The sequence below is a fragment of the Convolutriloba macropyga genome, chromosome 5 (genome assembly GCF_964194025.1).
Source record: "Convolutriloba macropyga chromosome 5, txConMacr16.3, whole genome shotgun sequence".
Classification (NCBI taxonomy): domain Eukaryota; kingdom Metazoa; phylum Xenacoelomorpha; order Acoela; family Convolutidae; genus Convolutriloba; species Convolutriloba macropyga.
This window is the reverse complement of record NC_134472.1, coordinates 6,574,961-6,598,494: the sequence shown is the minus strand read 5'-3', so window position 1 is coordinate 6,598,494 and position 23,534 is coordinate 6,574,961. Positions and strand designations below refer to the sequence as shown.

The 23,534-nt window shown below is 37.5% G+C and overlaps 3 protein-coding genes across 3 annotated transcripts in view; all 3 read left to right on the top strand.

Moving 5' to 3' along the window:
• Positions 1-23,534, top strand: part of LOC142339090 (transmembrane protein 17B-like) — a 330,316-nt gene that overhangs the window by 33,652 nt on the left and 273,130 nt on the right. The gene's annotated exons all lie outside the window — the stretch shown is intronic.
• Positions 1-23,534, top strand: part of LOC142339091 (ADP-ribosylation factor-like protein 8B) — a 281,448-nt gene that overhangs the window by 8,094 nt on the left and 249,820 nt on the right. The window lies entirely within an intron of this gene.
• The window catches only part of LOC142339082 (uncharacterized), a 64,411-nt gene continuing 54,216 nt past the window's right edge, over positions 13,340-23,534 (top strand). The window contains exon 1 of the mRNA XM_075388784.1: positions 13,340-13,449. Coding sequence (XP_075244899.1) covers positions 13,447-13,449 — 3 coding nt within the window. The 5' untranslated portion in view covers positions 13,340-13,446. The remainder of the gene's footprint in view (positions 13,450-23,534) is intronic.

Below are 23,534 nucleotides of genomic sequence, written 5' to 3'. Positions count from 1 at the left end.
GCATCAGTCCATATTTGACAAATTGAAAGCCTTAGTCATTTGTTACGAAATCTGCTATAAAATCTGATGAAAGCCATGGCCCTTTTGGCCAAGATGCCAGCGAATAGAAAAAACTCCTGCCAAAACTTAAAGCTCCCTTGATAATCTGGAAAAAAAGACATGTTGAACAAAATAGTCCTCCTTTTGGATACAATCTTACCAAGCACCATGTTTTTACAAAAAAACAACAGCTTGAAAAAAACACAGCAGGTTTTTTTCACAAAATAGTGGAAATAAATGACGATTGTAAGGTACTAGGAAGCGTAGTAGTATTTGCTTATGCAGAGAAAAATATATAGATATAGCTAGAACAGCAAAAAGTATTGTTTAAGAAAGCTTGCCTTTCATGCCAATGCTTCACCTCAGAATTTTTTTAAATTGATCATTTCATTGGTTCAGCATAAATCGACTTCCTTATCTGGAACAGCACCTTATATTGAAGTCCTGTAAAATAGATGTGAGAAATCAATCAACGCTGAGCTATTGCCTAATCCATTAAAAAATTCCACATACAAATAAAATCCCGCAATATCTTTTCGTTAAATCTGCTAAATGTTAGTTTTACTAAAATGGACCCATGCGGTAAAAAACAAACATGAGAAAAGCACAAACCGATAAGAGAAAATGATAAAGTAACCCAAGATAATTTAAACACTTATATGAGCACAAGCAGACAACATAATTAAAACCCCAAAACATAAAATTGAGCTGACTTTCTCTTGAGCAAAAAAAACGTCTTCATATTTGCATCTGTAAAAACTCTTTTTTTAAATTTATTCTTAGAAACTTGACTTAACTCCGTAACATTCGCTGAAATGATCTATTTTGCATTTTATATAAATGCTTTGTCTTCGAACTTTTTTTTCATTTGACACTCGAAAATTAAAGTGTCTTAGAAACCCTGACTCAAACTGTATCAGCATATTGTGCATGGACATTTTACTGGCGACAGAGGTTTAAAACCAACTAAATATTTCAAAAAACAAATTTTGGTAGGAAGACAAACAAGAAAAACACTTCTATTCGAGACAAAAAACTTGAAAATTGAAATAAATTTAGAAATACAAATTTCACCAGAAAACAGCCCTTGCTGTCCTACGCGATAAATCTCCAGAACAAGGCAAATCAAATTTAATTGAATTATCTATTGTGAATGCATTTCCAGCAGCTTTTACCATATCATCAGTCCATATTTGACAAATCAAGGCCTTAATCATTTGTTATGAAATCTGTTATAAAATCCGATGAAAGCCATGGCCCTTTTGGCCTATATGCCAACGATTAGAAAAAACTCTTGACAAAATTTGAAGCTCCCTTCATAACCTGAAAAAAAGGACTTTTTAACAGAGTTTGAAATCTGAACCCCTAGTGAGAATTTAATCTTGTGGGAGCTATGTTTTACTCGTTTGTGGGAAAAAATACAGTGGGGGAAAACAACATATCAAGGCAGTAGAATATTTACACAGTTGTTGTTTTCGTTGATAACTTAAAGTGCGAACCATTCCGTTAGTTTTGCTATTCTTGGCCGAACATTTTTTTTTCATACCCAGTTGTAATTGTGAGTTGATGGGTACCAACGGTTAAAAGAAGACAACTAAAACAATAAAACTGCAGAATCCTTAAACTGTAAACAAAAATAAATTGTTCAAATCAATCAGACATCTATAAAATGGAATAATAATGGAAAATTATTGCACATAGTTTTCTTCTTAAAGTAATCATAGCAAAAAAGAGAATTAAAATTTCTAAGAGGAATACAAATTGGAGCTCAGATAAAACATTTTGAAATTTATAACAACCTAAGTGGGACAGTCATCAAAAAATACGGTATATTAGAATTTATAAATTTCAAAAAAAACATTTTATTAAATTTTGAAACAGTAAATTAAATCAATTAAATTAAATATTCAGACATAAAAAGATAGAATAGATTTTGGTGACCATGAATTTTCTAAACATCTTGAAGAAACTAGTATTTTAAACAAGATAAAAAAGTCTTAGAAAGGGTACAATTCCAGAAAGGGAACATTAGAATGGCAACAGGCTCGACTTCAAGGGTGCTATTACTGGAAGCGTTCACCTTTTCAAACGATTTGGAGAGCTATGCGACGCACCTTGTGTTGTTAGCGGAAATACAACATTGGAAAAGAACCGAAAAAGATCCAACCCGCCAAGTTGATGAATGGTTTGCACTTTGCTAAAAAAATTAGGCCATATAGATCTATCGCACTTCAACGCAAGCTACAAGAGAAAAATAGGATTACTGCGTTAAAAGCTTTTGAGAACACCATTGCGAAAAACAGGTCGTTATTCGAGGTGATTAGTTTGCCGCGTACAGCAGCCAGCAAAAAAACTGACAAATTTTAATGGAGATTTAAAGGAGTTGGCTTTGAAGTCGTATTCGACTGCGTCGCAAGATATCAGAAATCATCTGATTTCGAGAGGAATTCTAGAAAGAGTCAGCCATAGTCAGGTGAGGTTAGATGTCAAGAGGCAAGTCGACAACAAGGATAAAAAAATCGAAAGTGTTTTGAAACAAGCGTCGCATCTGGAAGCTGCTACCAAAATAGAAGAGGAAGAGCAGACACCAAAAGCTGCGGACATTAGACGGGATGAAACAAAGGATTTAGTAGAGGCCGTCATCAAGCTAGTGAACCGATTGTCAGTAGATGACAAACAGCGTGAATTGATCAAAGGAACGAAGCAGTTCTTGAGTATGATGGGGAGACGAGAGACGTGATAGAAGACAACAACAAGATTGTGGTTTCAGTGATAAGCGGCGTTTTCCAACAGCAAGACCTAGCCACAGAGACAGATCTTCTGGAAGAGATGAAAGTCTCGGAAAAACGGCAGGTAGTTATCAAATGCAGTGCCTGTGGAAAAGAGGAACACATATCAAGAAATTGTCGAAATTGTTTCTTTTGCAGAAATTCGCAACATTTGAACTGAAACCGTCCTTTCCAAAACGAAGACCACTGAGATCTGTAATGTCATTAGAGTTTTTCGACAAATACAACTAAATGTCTAAACCGTAATCGGACTTCATGGATACTGATACGTTGGATTAATAGTTAGCTGAAGTAGCATATCACTTTTGAGATGGTCCGAAAACAAAAAACTAGGAAAACTGGGAACAAACAAGAAACGCGTGCTAACATCCAATAGCCCAGCCGTGACAAAAAAAATGAGAAAAGTAATGCTGTTGGTAGAGTTGAATACTGGAGGTTTAACAAGAATTTGTGAAAATGACAGTCGAAGATATAAGATGTCTGGTGGGAACTGATTTCCTGAAAACCAATAAATGTGTATTGAACTTACACGAAGGGAAATTATATAGCTATCTGTTTAAATTTTCAATTCCGCTTTCCACACAGAGATCCAAGGTGATAACGTTTTTGCGATTGCTGTAAAAAACTTTTATAAAATGTGTAAAAACAATTATATAATGAGAATTAGATCAGCTGATGAAAACGGAGAACAAATTCCAGCAGTGGACGGATTAATCACAATATTTTAAGATTTTGAATTGAAGACTAGCTTGCTTTAAGCCGCCTGTATGATATCAATGAAGATGGTTCTAGTTCGATAAAAAAAAACTTAAATTTGACGCATCAGTGACAACTTATAGGAGCACAAAAGTAGGAAGCTATCTCGAAAACAAATAAAAATTAATTGTGAATTGTTGTTTCTGAAATAAAAAAACCAAAAACATTAGAAATATTTCAAAAGGCAAATTTGGAAAGATCTAGTCTAAATAGCCTGCAGAAACAGAAAGTAAAATGATTTTTCATGAGACATCAACAAGTATTCCCGAAATTCGATGACTTAGGATAATGTGACAAAATTAAACCCAAATTAAATCTCAACAAAGATGCACAACCATTCAGAAAAAGTTGCTGTAGTTTGAGCTTTGATAAAAAAAAGCAACGAAAAAAAATGTTGAAGATCTAGAGGACGCAAATCTACAAGATCCAATCCATTTGTTTTGGGCAGCACCATCAATAATGGTGAAAGAGAAAGATGGCAGCTACAGACTAGTTGTAGATTACAGAGGTTTGAACAAACGAATCGAGAAAACCAGTTGGCCGCTGCCAGTAATAAACAACGCTCTTGACTATCTAGATGGAAATTGTTACTTTTCCGATGTCATTTTGATATCGGGATAATTTTAAATGGCGCTGGATGAAGAGTCGCGGAACAAGAAAGCTTTGTAATTACAATTAGAATCCACAAGTGGAAGAGACTGGCTATGGCTTTGGTGCCAACGTCAGAGATTTTCAAATTTTTCTGGAACTGATCATGGCGGGAATCTCCTGAAGCTTTAGTATACCTGGACGACATAATAATCTTCGGTAGATCCCCTGAGGAGCATCTGAACCGTCCAGAGCTTGTACTTGGACGAATTAAAGGCGCCGGTTTAAAAACGAAAAGCTCATAATGTAATATTATTTAGAAGAAAAAATTTTATTTCCTGGGACACAACGTATCAAATAAAGGCGTATATGTGCATCCATAAAACGTAGCGACACTCATAAACAAGAATAGCCGACGAACAAAAAAGAGTCGAGAGTAGTTTTAGGTCCTGTTGTTTTTTTACAGAACATACATACAAGATTTTGAAAAACTAGCAGAGCGGCTTTATAAGCAATTCAATTGAAAAGAACAATTTTCTTAGAGCAAAAAGTGTGATTCAGCAATTGAACAACTAAAACAAGCAATACAGAAAAAAACCATTTTGAGCTATCCAAACGACACGGACCCCTGTACGTGAACCATCGACGCCTCTCTGTTTGGCTTTGGCGCAATTATTTTCCAAAGACAACATGGGTCAAATTGTCAATTGTTTATTGCATACGCAAGCAAAACGCTCAGCAAAAGTCAACGAAGCTATTGAACTACCTTGCGACAAATCGAAATTTTTTGCGATAATTTATTCCGCTCAACACTTCAGAAACAATTCACTGGGACAAAATTTTTCAATTCTTACCAGATCTATCACGTGATTAAATAGCTTTGAGGAGCCAGACGTATTATTGGCCAGATGGATAGAAAAACCCAGTCAATTTGGTTTTGAAATCAAACACGAAGTTGGAAAGAAGATTCCTCACGCACACTTTCTGTCGAGAGTCTCAGAGACCGAAGGAGTCAAAGATTGCGATCAAGTGAACCAGGTAAACAAGAAAAATGAAAATATCTGGTTCATTGGATTAGGAAAATCTGTGGAACAACTAGATGAACATCAAAAAACTTCAGCCGAACTTGTTTTCACTGAGAATACGGATTGAGAACGCAAAAGTCTTCAAATGAAAACATGGCGACAGCCTCCAGGGCATTGTGGAAACTTTGGACTAGTTTCAGAAAATTACGAATATAAAACGATCTAATTGAGAGAATCAGACGTATTGACAAATTTGACAACCTGACACAAATAGTTATTCATAGATCGATATTAAATGAATTTCTACCTTTTCTTCATTGCGGACATTTTTGGTGTACTAAAGACATCTGATTAGATTCGAGACCGATTTTACAGGCCCTGGATGAGAAAAGGTGTTCACCAGTGGGTAAGTTCTTGCGAAGTACGCTTTCAAAAGAAGTCGCCACACTAGAAACGCATACAAAACTTTACAACTCGAACACCAAGTTACCATTTTGGCAAGATGTCTGGCAGATTTCGGGCCCTTATCCGAGTCAATTGGAATAAATACATTCTATTAAATAGAGATAAGTTTAGGAAAAGGTATGAAGCAATTCCCAATAGCAACCAAGAAGCTTCAACAATAGCTAAGGCCTTTGTAAATGAATGGGTCTCAAAAAATAATTGTCCGTCAAGTCTCCCTAGTGACAAGGGCAGTAACTTTATCTCGAATCTTTTCAAGAACAAGTATAAAGAGCTGGGAATTAGCAGGACATCAATAACAACTTATCATCCTCAAGGAAACGCAATGATAGATTGTACTTGTTGCAAAGTTGAAGAAACTCTGGCAAAGTATGTGGGTGAACATCACAACACCTGGAGCAATTACCTTCCCCTAGTAATGATGACCTCCAGATCATCACTTCACTCTGTGATCAAGTAAAGCCTTTTTCACCTCTACTTTGTACGCTCATGCGATATTCCGATGGATTGCATGTATCGATCAATACAAACCAAAACGTATCCTGTCTTGAGTGATTCTGTTGTTTGCGTGAAAGAAGAACTACAAACTTGTTATAAACTGGTACGGGAAAGCATGGACGTGAAGCAAGAAAGACGGAAAACCTACTATGACCGTAGCACGTTTGGACTACAGTGTTAAAAATGTGTTTTAGTAAAAGTGACCAAGCCCACCATAAAAACTGGCCACACAGAAAATATAAATTTTTTTATAGTGGACCACAAATAAAACGTGAGTCAATCAACAATTTTTACTTCGCAAAACAACGATCGACTCAAACGTGCGTGTTAACAGCAGAAGTGCTACCACTGCTAAGACAAAAACTAACACAGTAAAGATTGAACCAACAAAACCACCTCATGTCCTGACGTGGGACAACATTTTTGTGGCAATTGAAGTAGTCACTTAAAAACTGGATGACCTACAGAAATGAAATATTCCTGAAGACAAAAATAGTCAAATTCACCCTAAAAATAAAGTCAAAATGAAACAGTCAAGGGGCAACTTTTGTAACATCAAGAATTGGGAGTACAAGAGAATCAATAACTACTAACACAAACAATAAGAACAGATGCACAACGATACCTGCGCCCAAGGTAGCCACACAGCAGAAGCGGGATATCCTGGCGGAAACAGCCAAAAGAAGTGAAGGCGAAGAGTTTCAAAATAGAAGTACGTCTTCTACTTCGCATAATGCTAGCGAACAACCATATCAAACCAAGAAGTGCGTCGGGAAAAACTAGACTTCTTTGACGAGAATTTGAAGGACTATTTATTATTCAAGGATTAAAAATTCAGAGGAAAGCATTGTTAATGACGTATTTTTGAAGGTGATACGAAAAAGTGCAGAGGGCGTGGAACTCAGATTTGAACGTTCAGATGAAGTGGATATTTCTCCAATTGATTAACATATTAGTTTTTTCACATTATGGGTTATGACTTTTGTTACCGGGAATTGTTGACTTTGAATTCGGTGCGTGCTCCAGAAAACACTTAATGTGAGGGATGGTGACGCAAGCAACCCAGAGTTTGTTCAGAAAGTATCATAAACTTTCATGGCAATCTGAGATGAGAAAAGAGTGAATCATGTCTAACCCGTGGACTGGATCACTTCAAAATGTAAACAACAAAAAAATAACATTATGATAAATGCTGTAATCTGCATGATAAATGCTGAATCTTGTTCATTCAAACTAGGGAAAAAACTAAAGTAACAAGATTATATTTTAAAGGCCCTCTGAAAAAAGAGCAAACTTTGTAATATCAAGGAGATAAATTTGAATTAGATTCAGTATAACATTTGTTTGACCAAAACACTAAATAAAATATGTTTACAATCGTTAAATTTTCGAACTCGACACCAGCTGAAATTGTCAACGCTGCAAACAGCAGTTATTTGACGACAAACTTAGACGGAAAAACTGTTCAATAGTTTAGGTGAAATACAAGACCAAACAAAGAGGATTTTAAGATTTCGAAAACAAACCACAGAAAATTATAATACGGAAATGAATTTGAGGTTGAGGGAAGGTAACTTCTTATCAACAGATAAATCTGAGACAGATCTCAAGAACACAAAGCTAAATCAACTCTTTGACTGGAATTTTTGGAGCTATAATCGCAAATTTGAAATAAATAGAGCTGTTAAATTGTTATCTAGAAACTTCTCAGATTGCTATGATTCTAACTACACCACCCAACGGAAATTCACACCAAATTCTCGTAAATCAACAAAACGCTCAGAGATGGCGAGCGAAATGAGCGGGAGAAGTACTTTATGTCCATAAGTGCGCTAAAGTTATCGTTAGAGTCATAGAAAAATCGTGTTGCACAGAGAAAGTACTACTCAGGGTGTCTTCTGACAACAGTTTTGAAAATATAGGATACATTGACTTTATTTCTAAATTACTCTATATAAATTTAACAATAGCGAATAGCAACCCCTTGTACTTGAATGCACTTGAGTTGCAGAAAGGGTCGTGGATTACAAATGGCCGACAACTGGTACTGATTGATAAGCCCTATGACATGCCCAATCACAGAGTTTATGTCAAATATTGCATCATTGAAAAGGACTTCCACAGATAATGACCTTGAATTTAGCGAGACAGCCCAAAACTAAAGCATTTGAGAAAAACAATAACAGGAAGTGAGGTTCTCCTGAGTCAATGAGCCTTATATAAACATGAGACCTCTGAGTTCTTCAACTTCGACTTGAGATACGGGCACCGTTGGCACGAATTCCTAATTTTTGATATCTGTGGTAGTAAAGTAAAACAAGTCTCGCAGGTGGCCAGGGAAGCCGCCATCAGTTTGATGACTACTATTTTTATCGGCTTTAAAATCGTTGTTTGTGTCATCCGTGTGTTCCTGTCAATCGATATGGTACGCAGTGGAACCAGTCTTGTACCTGCACTGCCACCAAATAATGCAATGGATGTATCAGTCTTTTTCATCAACTCAAACAGCGTTCTAGGGAACAGAATTTGACATGAAAAAAGAACACAGTTGACCGGTAATACATAGGAATGGCAGAACCAAGAGTTGGCGACTACTGCTACTACTTACCCAAACTATGTGAAGTCAAGTCAATAGTCTGGCACCACGTTTATCGGATTGTAGAATTGAAGTCTGATAAAAACAGATGTGGTACCATCGATGCAGCTTCCGCCCTCAATATCTTGAACCCAGCTTCAATCAATTTGATGAAGCTTTATGATCTGCATGCAAACACTGAATAGCAGCAGAGAAAGATTAAAAACAGCGATATGCTGTGATTTGCTGGCGCTCGGCTCAAAGAGAGCTGCGGCAGTTAAAACTAGAAGGTAAAAGATAACATGAACAACTTCTAGAGACAAAAAGGTCACTGGTAAACGCTGGGAAACGGCGGCAGTCCTGCGGATTGAAATATTGAACAGTGAATTTGAAGATGCTGCAAATCGAGCAGAATCCAATACAGGGGAATGTGTCCCTCTTGTATATGAGCGCGAGTGTTTAGCTCAACAACTGGAGAATGTCGAGAAAGATACCAGAAAAATTACAAGTAGTGTGAACGCGGAACAGACGTCAAAAAATGTCATCCAGGGGAGGCCGGAAGCAAAAATTGCACAGTCGTCCTCCAAATTTATATAAGCTACTGTTTTTGCTTCAGAGGGACCACTACAGTTCGGAAGCACTTCAAAACTTTATTGTTGCCGCGTCATCCGGACAATGGTGGTCAGGATTATCTTTTCAGAATCATTTTGCAAGCAAAGAGTTTTGTGGAGGACGAGAATGGCCGGAAAAATTGTGATGAATACGGAGTAGAAAAGGCAGAAAACTATCTAAACTCAAAATTGGTCCCTTGAAACTCAATCTTCTGAGATATTGCAATACAGATTTTTTAAAACACAGACGCAAAAAAACCATAAGAACAGAACGTATCTCATTAGTGTAAAATCCAAAAAGTGTAAATTCCGTTCAAAATTTTTACAATTAATAATAGCAACAGAAACAAATTTTAATCAGGAGTAAGCTGGATTTTAACAAAATAAAAAGAAAAGCATCATAAATTAAGTTGGAAGTCATCATGGATTTCGATCTTGACGAGAAATTTCAAGAAATGTTTATTCTTGGTGGCATTTGTCACACAGGTAACCCTGTTAGCTCTTAGTTTAATTAACGGGGATCCATGCGGTAGAAAAGAACAATAAGAAAATCCCGAAGCGATTAGAGAAAATGGTAAAAAGATAAATTAACAACTGATATGACCACAACCAACGGCCATAATTAAAACCTCAATTCACAACATTGAGCTGCCTTCCTCTCAACGAATGAAACTCATTCATATTTGCATCTGTAATAATTGTTTTTTTAAACTTTATTCGTTAAAACTTAATGAATATATTTTATTTAAAAAACTTGAAAATTCTTTACACAACAACCTGCAGTTTGCCTTAGAAAAAGTTTACAAGGGAATTTGGTTTTTTTGACATTATAGTAAATGTGAGCAGCAAAAGTAATATCACCTGTCATTGGTATCAAAAACCAACTGACACTCGAATAATACTGAATTTTTGCAGCTGTGCGTCGCTTCAGCATAAGAAAAATGTGATTCAAGGGGCGGTTCTTAGGGTTTTTAATGCAACCTTCAATTGATTGGCCTTCGATCAGGCTCTTGAAAAGAACAAAACTTGCTGGACCAAAAATCAATATCCAGAAGATTGGTCTTCAAAAATAGTGAATCAGACTCTAGAAAAGATAATAAGTGGCGGTAAAGACAAATTGCGAACAACACCAAAAGAGCATCAAAAAAGCAAGAATAGATCTTATGATAAGCCAACTATTTTTCTACAATACAGAGGCAACCTTACTCAAAACTTTGCAGGCAAATTGAAGAAATTATGCGAATTGCAAGTGGTTTTTACAACGCGGAAATTAAGATCATGCCTCCCCACCCTGAAATCATCATTCGATAGACACCTGAAATCCCACGTGGTAAATGAGATTGAATGTAATAGATGTGGATCCATCTATGTTGGGCAAACAAGCCGGCATGTTACCACAAGGATAACAGAACATCCAAAGAAGGATTCACAGGTGGGTCAACATCTGGTTGCATGTCGCGGCGCCACAAATGACATTGAATGAAAAATTCTGGACGCCTGGCGGACGGTAGAAAAACTAATGATTATCGAAGCTATATACATCAGCAAACTTAAGCCGGCACTAAACACACGCTATGAAAATAGGGGGCGGGAACTCACGTTAAAAAATTAGTTCAAATTATAATTTTGACTGAATGAGGAAACATAGGGCAAAAAATATTTTGTGCATGCCAATACAAAATATGCAAAACCTCCACAAGAGGGATACTTAAGTTTAGGGCAAATTCGGAATAACCCTAAAAATACAAGATTATGGCCAAAATCGAAAAACCCTGAATAGGAATGTTTTTAAATAAATTGATAACGGATGTAAAGTTGAGTTGCAAATAGGCTAAATATTGTACATATAGAAAAATTTTCGATTGAATTTTTTAGAATAGTTCCAAGAATTGTTTTAAGTGGGGCCTAAGACAAAGTAATTACATATTTATTTTATCTTTTAACAATTTGTAAAACAGTTTTAACCTGACGATGAACGTAAAGTTCGAAAACGTTTGTTTCAAGTAATTTTAATTTGACAAATTGGTTTCTTTTACTTTAAAACTTAGTTTGATTTAACTCTGCAACACTCGCTGAATTTTTTCACAATTTAAGTAAAGGTTTTTGCTTTGATTATTTTCTTCAGCTTACGCTCGAGAAGTAAATTGCTTTAGAGAACACCCAACCAAACCCATTTTGGCATAAAGTGCACGGATATAATACTATCTCTGCGCGAATCCAAACTAAAGCAACAACAATGATATCAAATCAATAGAGACAAAAATTTCGAGCGAGTTGAACAAGTACGAGATTTGCCTGTTTGACTTAGCTTGTAAAAAAAATGTGCATCACGCTGTTTGAACGCTATCTTATTGAAGCGATATCACTTTGACCTAAAGAAAAGCAAATTTCGTGATGGCTTTGCAGTCGCTATGGTTGGGACCGCGTAAAACTTTTGTCTTCAGGCGTTGCAAGGGGAAACTTTGGCTCCTAAATCAACGACAACTGATTAGATATCAATGTCAAGACACTTGGGAATCCAGGTTCACCAAAACATTTTGATGTAAAAATTTTCTACCCGCTAGCAAAAAATTTCCCTGAAAGCATTTGTGAAGCATACAGATATGAATCTATTAAAAAGAAGAAATTGTTGTTTGTCTGTTTTTTAGGATTTTTAGTTATCACTGAGGGGATTATTTCCCTAGAAACACACATTAAAATTGTGTTCAATTCTCTCTGCACGTTCCGCAGTCGCAATGATACTGGCATTTGCAGATATTTTGATCGCAAAAACTTTGATTTACAAATTTCCAAATTTCCTTTAAGACAAGTTTTTTCAACTTCTTCGGGTTGAGAAATATTTTGCTTTCAATCGATTAATTATTTTGCATGTCTTTGAAAAGAATTGGCCTCTCGCCTTTTCAGTTCTGTTTTTTTTTCGTAAGTTAACAGTTCTTTGCTTCTTCCTGGAAGCTCGTTTATGTCTGGGAAGAAGGTGTGTTCGCTTTTGTCGTTCTTAAGTTTAGCAGCTGTCAGGATATCATTCAACTGGATATACATAGGAAGGGGTAAGAGATTCAGTATCCTGAGGTGATTGATATATCGTTTATGTATATGAACAAAGAGTAATTCATGTTGAGAAAGCAACATTTTTTACCGCTTTTCTTTGCATGCCCTAGTGCAGCTGGACCATCAGCTTCAAAAGCGCTGAAACAACTGTTGTTATTTGCTGCTTTAGTCTTTTTTGTAGCATTACTATGCCTCCAGTGCGCCCGCGGTTCTTGCCAGCGTCCCGCAATTGGCTCCCTACTTTGAGCCGTAGTTTAGCTTGACCCCCAACCCCCCCCCCCCGCTCAGTTGATTTACTAGCATCGTAGGGGAGGTACTTTCTTTTAATTGACCTTGATAAATAGATCGTGGTGAATTCCAAACCTATTTAATAAATATCTTACAATTCGAAACTACGAGAGATAACGTTGTCTCCCGCGTATACATAACATTGTCTCCCGCGTATACAGAAACTACGGCGAAGTTACTCAACAAACAATCACCAACATCTACTGGAAATACTTCACAAAAAGTTTCAATCAACAACCTGCACCTGGCGAATAGTGTGCAAATGTGGGTCATGTAACAGCTGCAAAAAGATAAACTGAAGTAGACTGATGAACACTGGGATTGACACCCCACGGCGAAAGCCCGAAGCTTGTACTACTACTACTACTACTACTATTATAACTAAAGCTCTGTCGCCTAAGATTGGTCCCCAATTTGAAGTGGATTCTTAATCATAGCGTTACTCGCGCCGACTTGAATAGATACTCAAATAATGTTATTCATCATTAATATCCACGAAATTTTGGAAAAAACCAGCATGTCAGACTGGATTGCTTCAGTTATACTGTTTGGTTAGATAAGTTAGAATGTTTCTTTTTTGGAAAAAGTTTTGGTGACAACATTCATCGAAAGCATTTGGATTTCGTAATCCAGAATTATCCTAATTTCGTTCTAAATTTCAGATTTGCTTTATGATTGTTAGGTTTTTGTAATTTTACTTCACCTTTCAATGTACATATTTTGATGCTCGAAACTCCATCACTTGCATCATCTTCAACAACACACTAATGGTGAGCTACCCTTATAGCATCTTCCTCGGCAATTGTAAGCACCTGAATACCTTATGAATCCGCTTGGTTTTAATCATTCCTTGGATTCCTTTGATATAGAAGGTTGGAATGAAAAGTTATTCTTCAATGAAAAGTTTACTGTTTGCAGAAATTGATAGGTTGATCGTGCTATTCTTGCTACCTCTTCTGAACGTAATCATTGCCCACTTGTACTACACAATTCAATAGATATCATCATATCATAAAATCAATTGAAAACTAATTAAGTTCAAGAATTTAAAAGTCACAATTTACCCTAATTTTATGATAAAATTGGATGCATGAAAATAGTCCTCTAAAAGAACGGGTTAACAGGTTGGTGTATATTAAGTTTATGGCATGATGGCTGTTGTACTGGTCATTGCATTATTTCTTGAAAAAAATATGAAATTTAAAAGCTGAGATTTTTTGAATTTATTGTTTTTCCAACGTTATCTGCAAGATATTTAACGGATATTTAACAGAGAGTGTCCGTACAGACCAAAATTTTTCTTACAATTTTTTTTTCACAGACTATTTGATTTACAGACTATTTTTTTTCGCAGACTATTTGGCTATCGCTTTGTCGAGTCGCTCAGCGTTGTGTTCTCACAATGTGAGACAATTAACCATAATAGTGAAGCTGGGATGTTAGCCGCTATGGTCATGCCTCATCTCATCCTCGCTATAACAAAAAAGGGCAACGATGGATCAGAAAGTAAAATCATAGCTAGGCCACTGAACCTCTGGATGCATTGCGAAGTTGAACTATTATTTCTATAGAGGCGAAAGCACTACAAGACAAACTTACGAAATCGAAGACTAAACATGAAACAAAGGAATTCAAACTATTCGACAAAAACATGGAAACTGGAAGAATCTCAAATGCACTAAGATGTCTAACCGACGAATCGAAGAGCGGTGTTCTACCCCTAAATCAAAAACTGGGAACGAAAACAGTAATGGACATATTAGTTGAAAAGCACAGACTGCAAATCTTGACTACGTTGTGAAAGACCCCCATTCAAATACATTGCCATATCACCTTGTCTATATATGATCGCATTAACGCATCTGCATTACGTAGATCGGCCGTGAAGACACAGCAGCCATAGTCCCTCAGGATTAGATGCGAATGAATAGAGACGCATCCTCACGTCGTTCAAATCTACGTCAAACGACATTTGCAAGTCATTGGCAAAGTTGACTAATTTGATTGCGACAGACGAGGTGTGCTGTCTTGATGCATACAATCCTCGGAGGTAATCTTCAACTTTGCTTGGTCAAAGATGCGGAATTGAACATGCTATTCACTCTCTACATGAGGCCTTCGAGAAACCGGAGGCACAGGCCATCCTTATTGATACAAAAATGCCTTCAACAGTTTGAGCCTTAACAGTGAGACTAAGCCTTAAAAAACATCGAAGTCCTTTGTCCATCTATTCATTTGGCTTTATCTAACTCTTATAAGACCCATCTAATCTCTATGTCTCTCACAAAGTTCTGCAATCCCGAGAGGGAACCACTCAAGGCGACCCACTTGCAATGGCAATGTATGGACCAGCTTAATTTGGCCCTCATCGAAAAGGTTATCGACGTCAGCCTGATTCAGAAATGGTACGCGGATGACGGAAACACCGCCGGATCGGTTGAAGCGCTGAAGGTCCTTCTATCGAAGTTGAATCTCCATGGTCCTTCATTCGGTTATTTTGTTATCAAATGCGGTCTTATAACCAAAGCAGAGATCATCAGTGACGCAAAAAATTTTTAATGGTGAAGTAGATATTTATGATGGATCAAGAGTCCTTGGTCTGTTATCGGAAACGTGGACTCCTGCAGACAATACATAGAAGATCAAAAGCAAAACTTTCTACGTATATTGCAAAAATTAGCAAAACACGCAAAAATTGCACCTCAAAATGTGTACAAATGCTTGAAGAACTTTGTGCAGCATAAATTAACCTTCTTATCGAGGACAACGTCAGACACATTTGACTTGTTGGAAGAAGCCGAGGAAGTTATCAATAATCATCTAATCCCTAAACTTGTATGTAACACCAATTATGTCGAAACCTATCGCTACATATTTTCAATCCCCGTACGCGAAGGCGGACTCAACATCATTGGCCCTCAAAATAGAGTTCTCAAATATAAACGTTCAAAAACCTTTTCACAGCCGCTATCCCTCGGGGACGTATCAAATATCGAGTCCAACAATTAAAAAAGGTTAAGAAGATCAGAAAACATAAATCAGTGAAAATGAATGAGAAAAAATCCAGCACAGACTGCAAATCTTAACTACGTTGTGAAACACCCCCATTCAAATACAATGCCATATCACCTTGTCTATATATGATCGCATTAACGCATCTGCAATACGTAGATCGGCCATGAAGACACAGCAGCCATGGTCCCTCAGAATTAGATGCGAATGAATAGAGACGCATCCTCACGTCGTTCAAATCTACATCAAACGACATTTTCAAGTCATTGGCAAAGTTGACTAATTTGATTGCGACAGACGAGGTGTGCTGTCTTGATGCATACAATCCTCGGAGGTAATCTTCAACTTTGCTTGGTCAAAGATGCGGAATTGAACATGCCATTCACTCTCTACGTGAGGCCTTCGAGAAACCAGAGGCACAGGCCATCCTTATCGATACAAAAATGCCTTCAACAGTTTGAGCCTTAACAGTGAGACTAAGCCTTAAAAAACATCGAAGTAAGTCCTTTGTCCATCTATTCATTTGGCTTTATCCAATTCTTATAGGACCCATCTAATCTCTGTCTCTCACAAAGTTCTGCAATCCCGAGAGGGAACCACTCAAGGCGACCCACTTGCAATGGCAATGTATGGACCAGCTTAATTTGACCCTCATCGAAAAGGTTATCGACGTCAGCCTGATTCCGAAATGATACGTGGATGACGGAAACGCCGCCGGATCGGTTGAAGCGCTAAAGGTCCTATCGAAGTTGAAACTGCATGGTCCTTCATTCGATTATTTTGTTATCAAATCCGGTCTTATAACCAAAGCAGAGATCATCAGTGACGCAAAAAATGTTTGATGGTGAAGTAGATATTTTTGATGGATCAAGAGTCCTTGGTCTGTTATCGGAAACGTGGACTCCTGCAGACAATACATAGAAGATTAAAAGCAAAACTTTCTACGTATATTGCAAAAATTAGCAAAGCACGCGAAAATTGCACCTCAAAATGTGTACAAATGCTTGACGAACTGTGTGCAACATAAATTAACCTTCTTATCGAGGACAACGTCAGACACATTCGACTTGTTGGAAGAAGCCGAGGAAGTTATCAATAATCACTTAATCCCTAAACTTGTATGTAACACCAATTATGTCGAAACCTATCGCTACATATTTTCAATCCCCGTACGCGAAGGCGGACTCAACATCATTGGCCCTCAAAATAGAGTTCTCAAATATAAACGTTCAAAAACCATTTCACAGCCGCTATCCCTCGGGGACGTATCAAATATCGAGTCCAACAATTAAAAAAAGTTAAGAAGATCAGAAAAGATAAATCAGTGAAAATGAATGAGAAAAAATCCAGCACAGACTGCAAATCTTGACTACGTTGTGAAAGACCCCCATTCAAATACATTGCCATTTCACATTTTCTATATATGATCGCATTAACGCATCTGCAATTCGTAGATCGGCCATGAAGACACAGCAGCCATGGTCCCTCAGGATTAGATGCGAATGAATAGAGACGCATCCTCACGTCGTTCAAATCTACGTCAAACGACATTTGCAAGTCATTGGCAAAGTTGACTAATTTGATTGCGACAGACGAGGTGTGCTGTCGTGATGCATACAATCCTCGGAGATAATCTTCAACTCTGCTTGGTCAAAGATGCGGAATTGAACATGCCATTCACTCTCTACGTGAGGCCTTCGAAAAACCGGAGGCACAGGCCATCCTTATTGATACAAAAATGCCTTCAACAGTTTGAGCCTTAACAGTGAGACTAAGCCTTAAAAAGCATCGAAGTAAGTCCTTTGTCCATCTATTCATTTGGCTTTATCCAACTCTTATAAGACCCATCTAATCTCTATGTCTCTCACAAAGTTCTGCAATCCCGAGAGGGAACCACTCAAGGCGACCCACTTGCAATGGCAATGTATGGACCAGGTTAATTTGGCCCTCATCGAAAAAGTTATCGACGTCAGCCTGATTCAGAAATGGTACGCGGATGACGGAAACGCCGCCGGATCGGTTGAAGCGCTGAGGGTCCTTCTATCGAAGTTGAAACTGCATGATCCTTCATTCGGTTATTTTGTTATCAAATGCGGTCTTATAACCAAAGCAGAGATCATCAGTGACGCAAAAAATGTTTAATGGTGGAGTAGATATTTTTGATGGATCAAGAGTCCTTGGTCTGTTATCGGAAACGTGGACTCCTGCAGACAATACGTAGAAGATCAAAAGCAAAACTTTCTACGTATATTGCAAAAATTAGCAAAACACGCGAAAATTGCACCTCAAAATGTGTAAAAATGCTTGACGAACTGTGTGCAACATAAATTAACCTTCTTATCGAGGACAACATCACACATTCGACTTGTTGGAAGAAGCCGAGGAAGTTATCAATAATCACCTAATCCCTAAACTTGTATGTAACACCAATTATGTCGAAACCTATCGCTACATATTTTCAATCCCCGTACGCGAAGGCGGACTCAACATCATTAGCCCTCAAAATAGAGTTCTCAAATATAAACGTTCAAAAACCATTTCACAGCCGCTATCCCTCGGGGACGTATCAAATATCGAGTCCAACAATTTAAAAAGGTTAAGATCAGAAAACATAAATCAGTGAAAATGAATGAGAAAAAATCCAGCACAGACTGCAAATCTTGACTACGTTGTGAAAGACCCCCATTCAAATACATTGCCATATCACCATGTCTATATATGATCGCATTAACGCGCATCTGCAATACTTAGATCGGCCATGAAGACACAGCAGCCATGGTCCCTCAGGATTAGATGCGAATGAATAGAGACGCATCCTCACGTCGTTCAAATCTACGTCAAACGACATCTGCAAGTCATTGGCAAAGTTGACTAATTTGATTGCGACAGACGAGGTGTGCTGTCTTGATGCGTACAATTCTCGGAGGTAATCTTCAACTTTGCTTGGTCAAAGATGCGGAATTGAACATGCCATTCACTCTCTACGTGAGGCCTTCGAGAAACCGGAGGCACAGGCCATCCTTATTGATAAAAATGCCTGCAACAGTTTGAGCCTTAACAGTGAGACTAAGCCTTAAAAAACATCGGAGTAAGTCCTTTGTCCATCTATTCTTTTGGCTTTATCCAACTCTTATAAGACCTATCTAATCTCTATGTCTCTCACAAAGTTCTGCAATCCCGAGAGGGAACCACTCAAGGCGACCCACTTGCAAAGGCAATGTATGGACCAGCTTAATTTGACCCTCATCGAAAAGGTTATCGACGTCAGCCTGATTCCAAAGTGATACGCGGATGACGGAAACGCCGCCGGATCGGTTGAAGCGCTAAAGGTCCTATCGAAGTTGAAACTGCATGGTCCTTCATTCGGTTATTTTGTTATCAAATCCGGTCTTATAACCAAAGCAGAGATCATCAGTGACGCAAAAAATGTTTGATGGTGAAGTAGATATTTTTGATGGATCAAGAGTCCTTGGTCTGTTATCGGAAACGTGGACTCCTGCAGACAATACGTAGAAGATCAAAAGCAAAACTTTCTACGTATATTGCAAAAATTAGCAAAACACGCGAAAATTGCACCTCAAAATGTGTAAAAATGCTTGACGAACTGTGTGCAACATAAATTAACCTTCTTATCGAGGACAACATCACACATTCGACTTGTTGGAAGAAGCCGAGGAAGTTATCAATAATCACCTAATCCCTAAACTTGTATGTAACACCAATTATGTCGAAACCTATCGCTACATTTTCAATCCCCGTACGCGAAGGCGGACTCAACATCATTAGCCCTCAAAATAGAGTTCTCAAATATAAACGTTCAAAAACCATTTCACAGCCGCTATCCCTCGGGGACGTATCAAATATCGAGTCCAACAATTAAAAAAGGTTAAGAAGATCAGAAAACATAAATCAGTGAAAATGAATGAGAAAAAATCCAGCACAGACTGCAAATCTTGACTACGTTGTGAAAGACCCCCATTCAAATACATTGCCATATCACCATATCTATATATGATCGCATTAACCTGCATCTGCAATACGTAGATCGGCCATGAAGACACAGCAGCCATGGTCCCTCAGGATTAGATGCGAATGAATACAGACGCATCCTCACGTCGTTCAAATCTACGTCAAACGACATTTGCAAGTCATTGGCAAAGTTGACTAATTTGATTGCGACAGACGAGGTGTGCTGTCTTGATGCGTACAATCCTCGGAGGTAATCTTCAACTTTGCTTGGTCAAAGATGCGGAATTGAACATGCCATTCACTCTCTACGTGAGGCCTTCGAGAAACCGGAGGCACAGGCCATCCTTATTGATAAAAATGCCTGCAACAGTTTGAGCCTTAACAGTAAGACTAAGCCTTAAAAAACATCGGAGTAAGTCCTTTGTCCATCTATTCATTTGGCTTTATCCAACTCTTGTAAGACCCATCTAATCTCTATGTCTGTCACAAAGTTCTGCAATCCCGAGAGGGAACCACTCAAGGCGACCCACTTGCAATGGCAATGTATGGACCAGGTTAATTTGGCCCTCATCGAAAAAGTTATCGACGTCAGCCTGATTCAGAAATGGTACGCGGATGACGGAAACGCCGCCGGATCGGTTGAAGCGCTGAAGGTCCTTCTATCGAAGTTGAAACTGCATGATCCTTCATTCGGTTATTTTGTTATCAAATGCGGTCTTATAACCAAAGCAGAGATCATCAGTGACGCAAAAAATTTTTAATGGTGAAGTAGATATTTTTGATGGATCAAGAGTCTTTGATCTTTTATCGGAAACGTGGACTCATGCAGACAATACATAGAAGATCAAAAGCAAAACATTCTACGTATATTGCAAAAATTAGCAAAACACGCGAAAATTGCACCTCAAAATGTGTAAAAATGCTTGACGAACTGTGTGCAACATAAATTAACCTTCTTATCGAGGACAACGTCACACATTCGACTTGTTGGAAGAAGCCGAGGAAGTTATCAATAATCACCTAATCCCTAAACTTGTATGTAACACCAATTATATCGAAACCTATCGCTACATATTTTCAATCCCCGTACGCGAAGGTGGACTCAACATCATTAGCCCTCAAAATAGAGTTCTCAAAAATAAACGTTCAAAAACCTTTTCACAGCCGCTATCCCTCGGGGACGTATCAAATATCGAGTCCAACAATTAAAAAAGGCTAAGAAGATCAGAAAACATAAATCAGTGAAAATGAATGAGGAAAAGTTATGCAATTGTTATCCAGCATTAAAAATTGTTATGCAATTGAATTGGCCTCTGAAAAAGGAGCTTCATGCTGGCTCAATGCCATGCCATTGAAAAAATATAACTTCATTCTGTCCAAGTCTGATTTCCGAGATGGTATTGCTCTTTGGTATGGTTGGGAGCCCCCCAAAATTGCGTCCAACTGTGTTTGTGGCGAGCCGTTCACAGTTGCCCATGCCCTTCACTGTCCCAGAGTCGGGTATAACCGCTTAAGACATAATATCCCTGGCTCTTTCGCCAGTGTGTTTTTTGATGTTTGTAATTTGTGTTTTTTTTTAAATTTGTTTTGATGTTGAAATCGAGCCCAATCTTCTGCCCTTGCAAGGCGAGTCCTTCGCAAATAAAACTACCAGCACTGAAGATGACGCAAGATTGGAAATTAAAGCCAATGGCATCTGGGACAGCAGATTCACAAAAACGTTCTCCGATGTAGAAATTTTAGCCACGCGTATAGCTACCATGAAAGGGTCAAAAAATTGAAATACGAGCCTCGAGTTATAAGTTTTGAGAAAGGCACTTTCAGTCCGTTGGTTTTTCTTCCGGAGCTGTGAAAAGGCAGGCTGTTAGTTTAACTAATTGTTAGTATCTAATTCGTAAGCTAGAATCGTTTTCCCCTGATAATTTTATATATTCTCGTTTAATATATGCTGTCAATGTAACACCTACAGAACTTTCAAAAGTGTGTGTTAATAACTGTTTCTGTAGAGAAGATAAATTTTTGAGGTTTTTAAGTACTTTAATGTTGGATGTCTCTTTTGAGAGTAACTTCTTCTTCTCTCTATCTCTCTCAGCTGGTAAAATCTCTTCAATCTGCTTGTTTGATTCTCATTTTTTATCGCTTTTTAAGAGGGCCATTAGTCGAAGGTCAAGCGAGAAAAGAAACGAGTGAGGGGTTTCTTCAAGACTCTTTTTGAGACCCAGATAAAAAGAAAACAAATAGGGGTAGCAAAATTTTTTTAACATGTGGAATTTTCAGTGGCATTTTTCAGTTTTAACTCAAATATCCTAACGAAAATGAGACAAGTTGAGATTAGGCATATGTTCATTTGTGGACGCTATACAATTAATATATACATTTTGATTTAGTTTTTTTTAAGTTTTACGGCTTTTCATCAGTTCACTGTAAATGGGTCAGGAATCGACACGTTAGTTCTTTTTATAGTATTGATTTTTAGAGAAAGAGTTGTAAAAAATGGACAAAAATTTCAATAATCCATTAATTGTAACGTATCTCTTGTTTCTATCCAAAACAATGTTAATTTTATATATTCTCGTTTAATATATGCTGTCAATGTAACACCTACAGATCTTTCAAAAGTGTGTGTTAATAACTATTTCTGTACAGAAGATAAATTTTTGAGGTTTTTATGTACTTTAATGTTGGATGTCTTTTGAATTACTTCTCTCTATCTCTCGCAGCTGGTAAAATCTCTTCAATCTGCTTGTTTGATTCTCATTTTTTATCGCTTTTTAAGAGGGCTATTAGTCAAAGGTCAAGCGATAAAAGAAACGAGTGAGGGGTTTTTTCAAGACTCTTTTTGAGACCCAGAGAAAAAGAAAACAAATAGGGGTAGCAAAGTTTTTTTTAACATGCGGAACTTTCAGTGGCATTTTTCAGTTTTAACTCAAATATCCTTACCAAAATGAGACAAGTTGAGATTAGGCATAGGTTCATTTGTGGACGTTATACAATTAATATATACATTTTAATTTAGTTTTTTTAAGTTTTACGGCCTTAAATGGACAAAAATTTCATTAATCCATTGATTGTAACGTAGCTCTTATCTCTATCCAATACACTACATTCGATGCCGTGATTGTTGGTTTAAGTCATTGGTTACTGAGGTTTCAATGCAATTTCGTGTCAGGTTTGACTGATTTTGTTAATTTTCTAATTTAAAAAAATTGTTGTTGCGTTTTCATCTTGGAAGTTAAAGATCTTTGTTGTCGTTTTCATTAGTGGAGTAATGATTCATAAAATATCAGTAGTTTTTTCTGTTTTTAGTTCGCAAATCCGGAGGGTACACTTTTGAATTCTACAAAAGAAATGATTGCGGCTAAGTGGGCAAATATTTGTTAATTTTTTTTGGTACACGGTTTCAAGTTTCATCTTTCGTTGGATCTTTTCCGTTGTGCACTCACCCCAGTAAGTTATGCACCCTCAGTTACAGACCACCTGCCATTTTTTAGTTAATTATGTAGAAATATGGCAAGTGCGTTTTTGGGATGCGAAGAATATGCACCCACTAATCTGGGAGGCACAATAGGAAAAGATCGTTCTTCGTGTTGTTTACTTCTCTTTAATTCCGCTCCAAAAGCTTTTCTGCTCTCTGTTAATAATAATAATATTTGTTTGACAGTTTAACGATTTCAACCTAGTACGCGTATTTCCCTCAAAGTTTTCATCAATTAGTTTTTCTATAAGATATGGGTCTTAGGCAATTTGTGGAAGTTGGTTTAGGTGAGTTGAAATTAGTTTAATAATTTCGCTCAAGCAAAATTTCTAGCAATTATTGGAGGGCAATAAGTCTTGAGCACTTCTCACAGAATTCTGCTGGTCTCTAAATTGACAA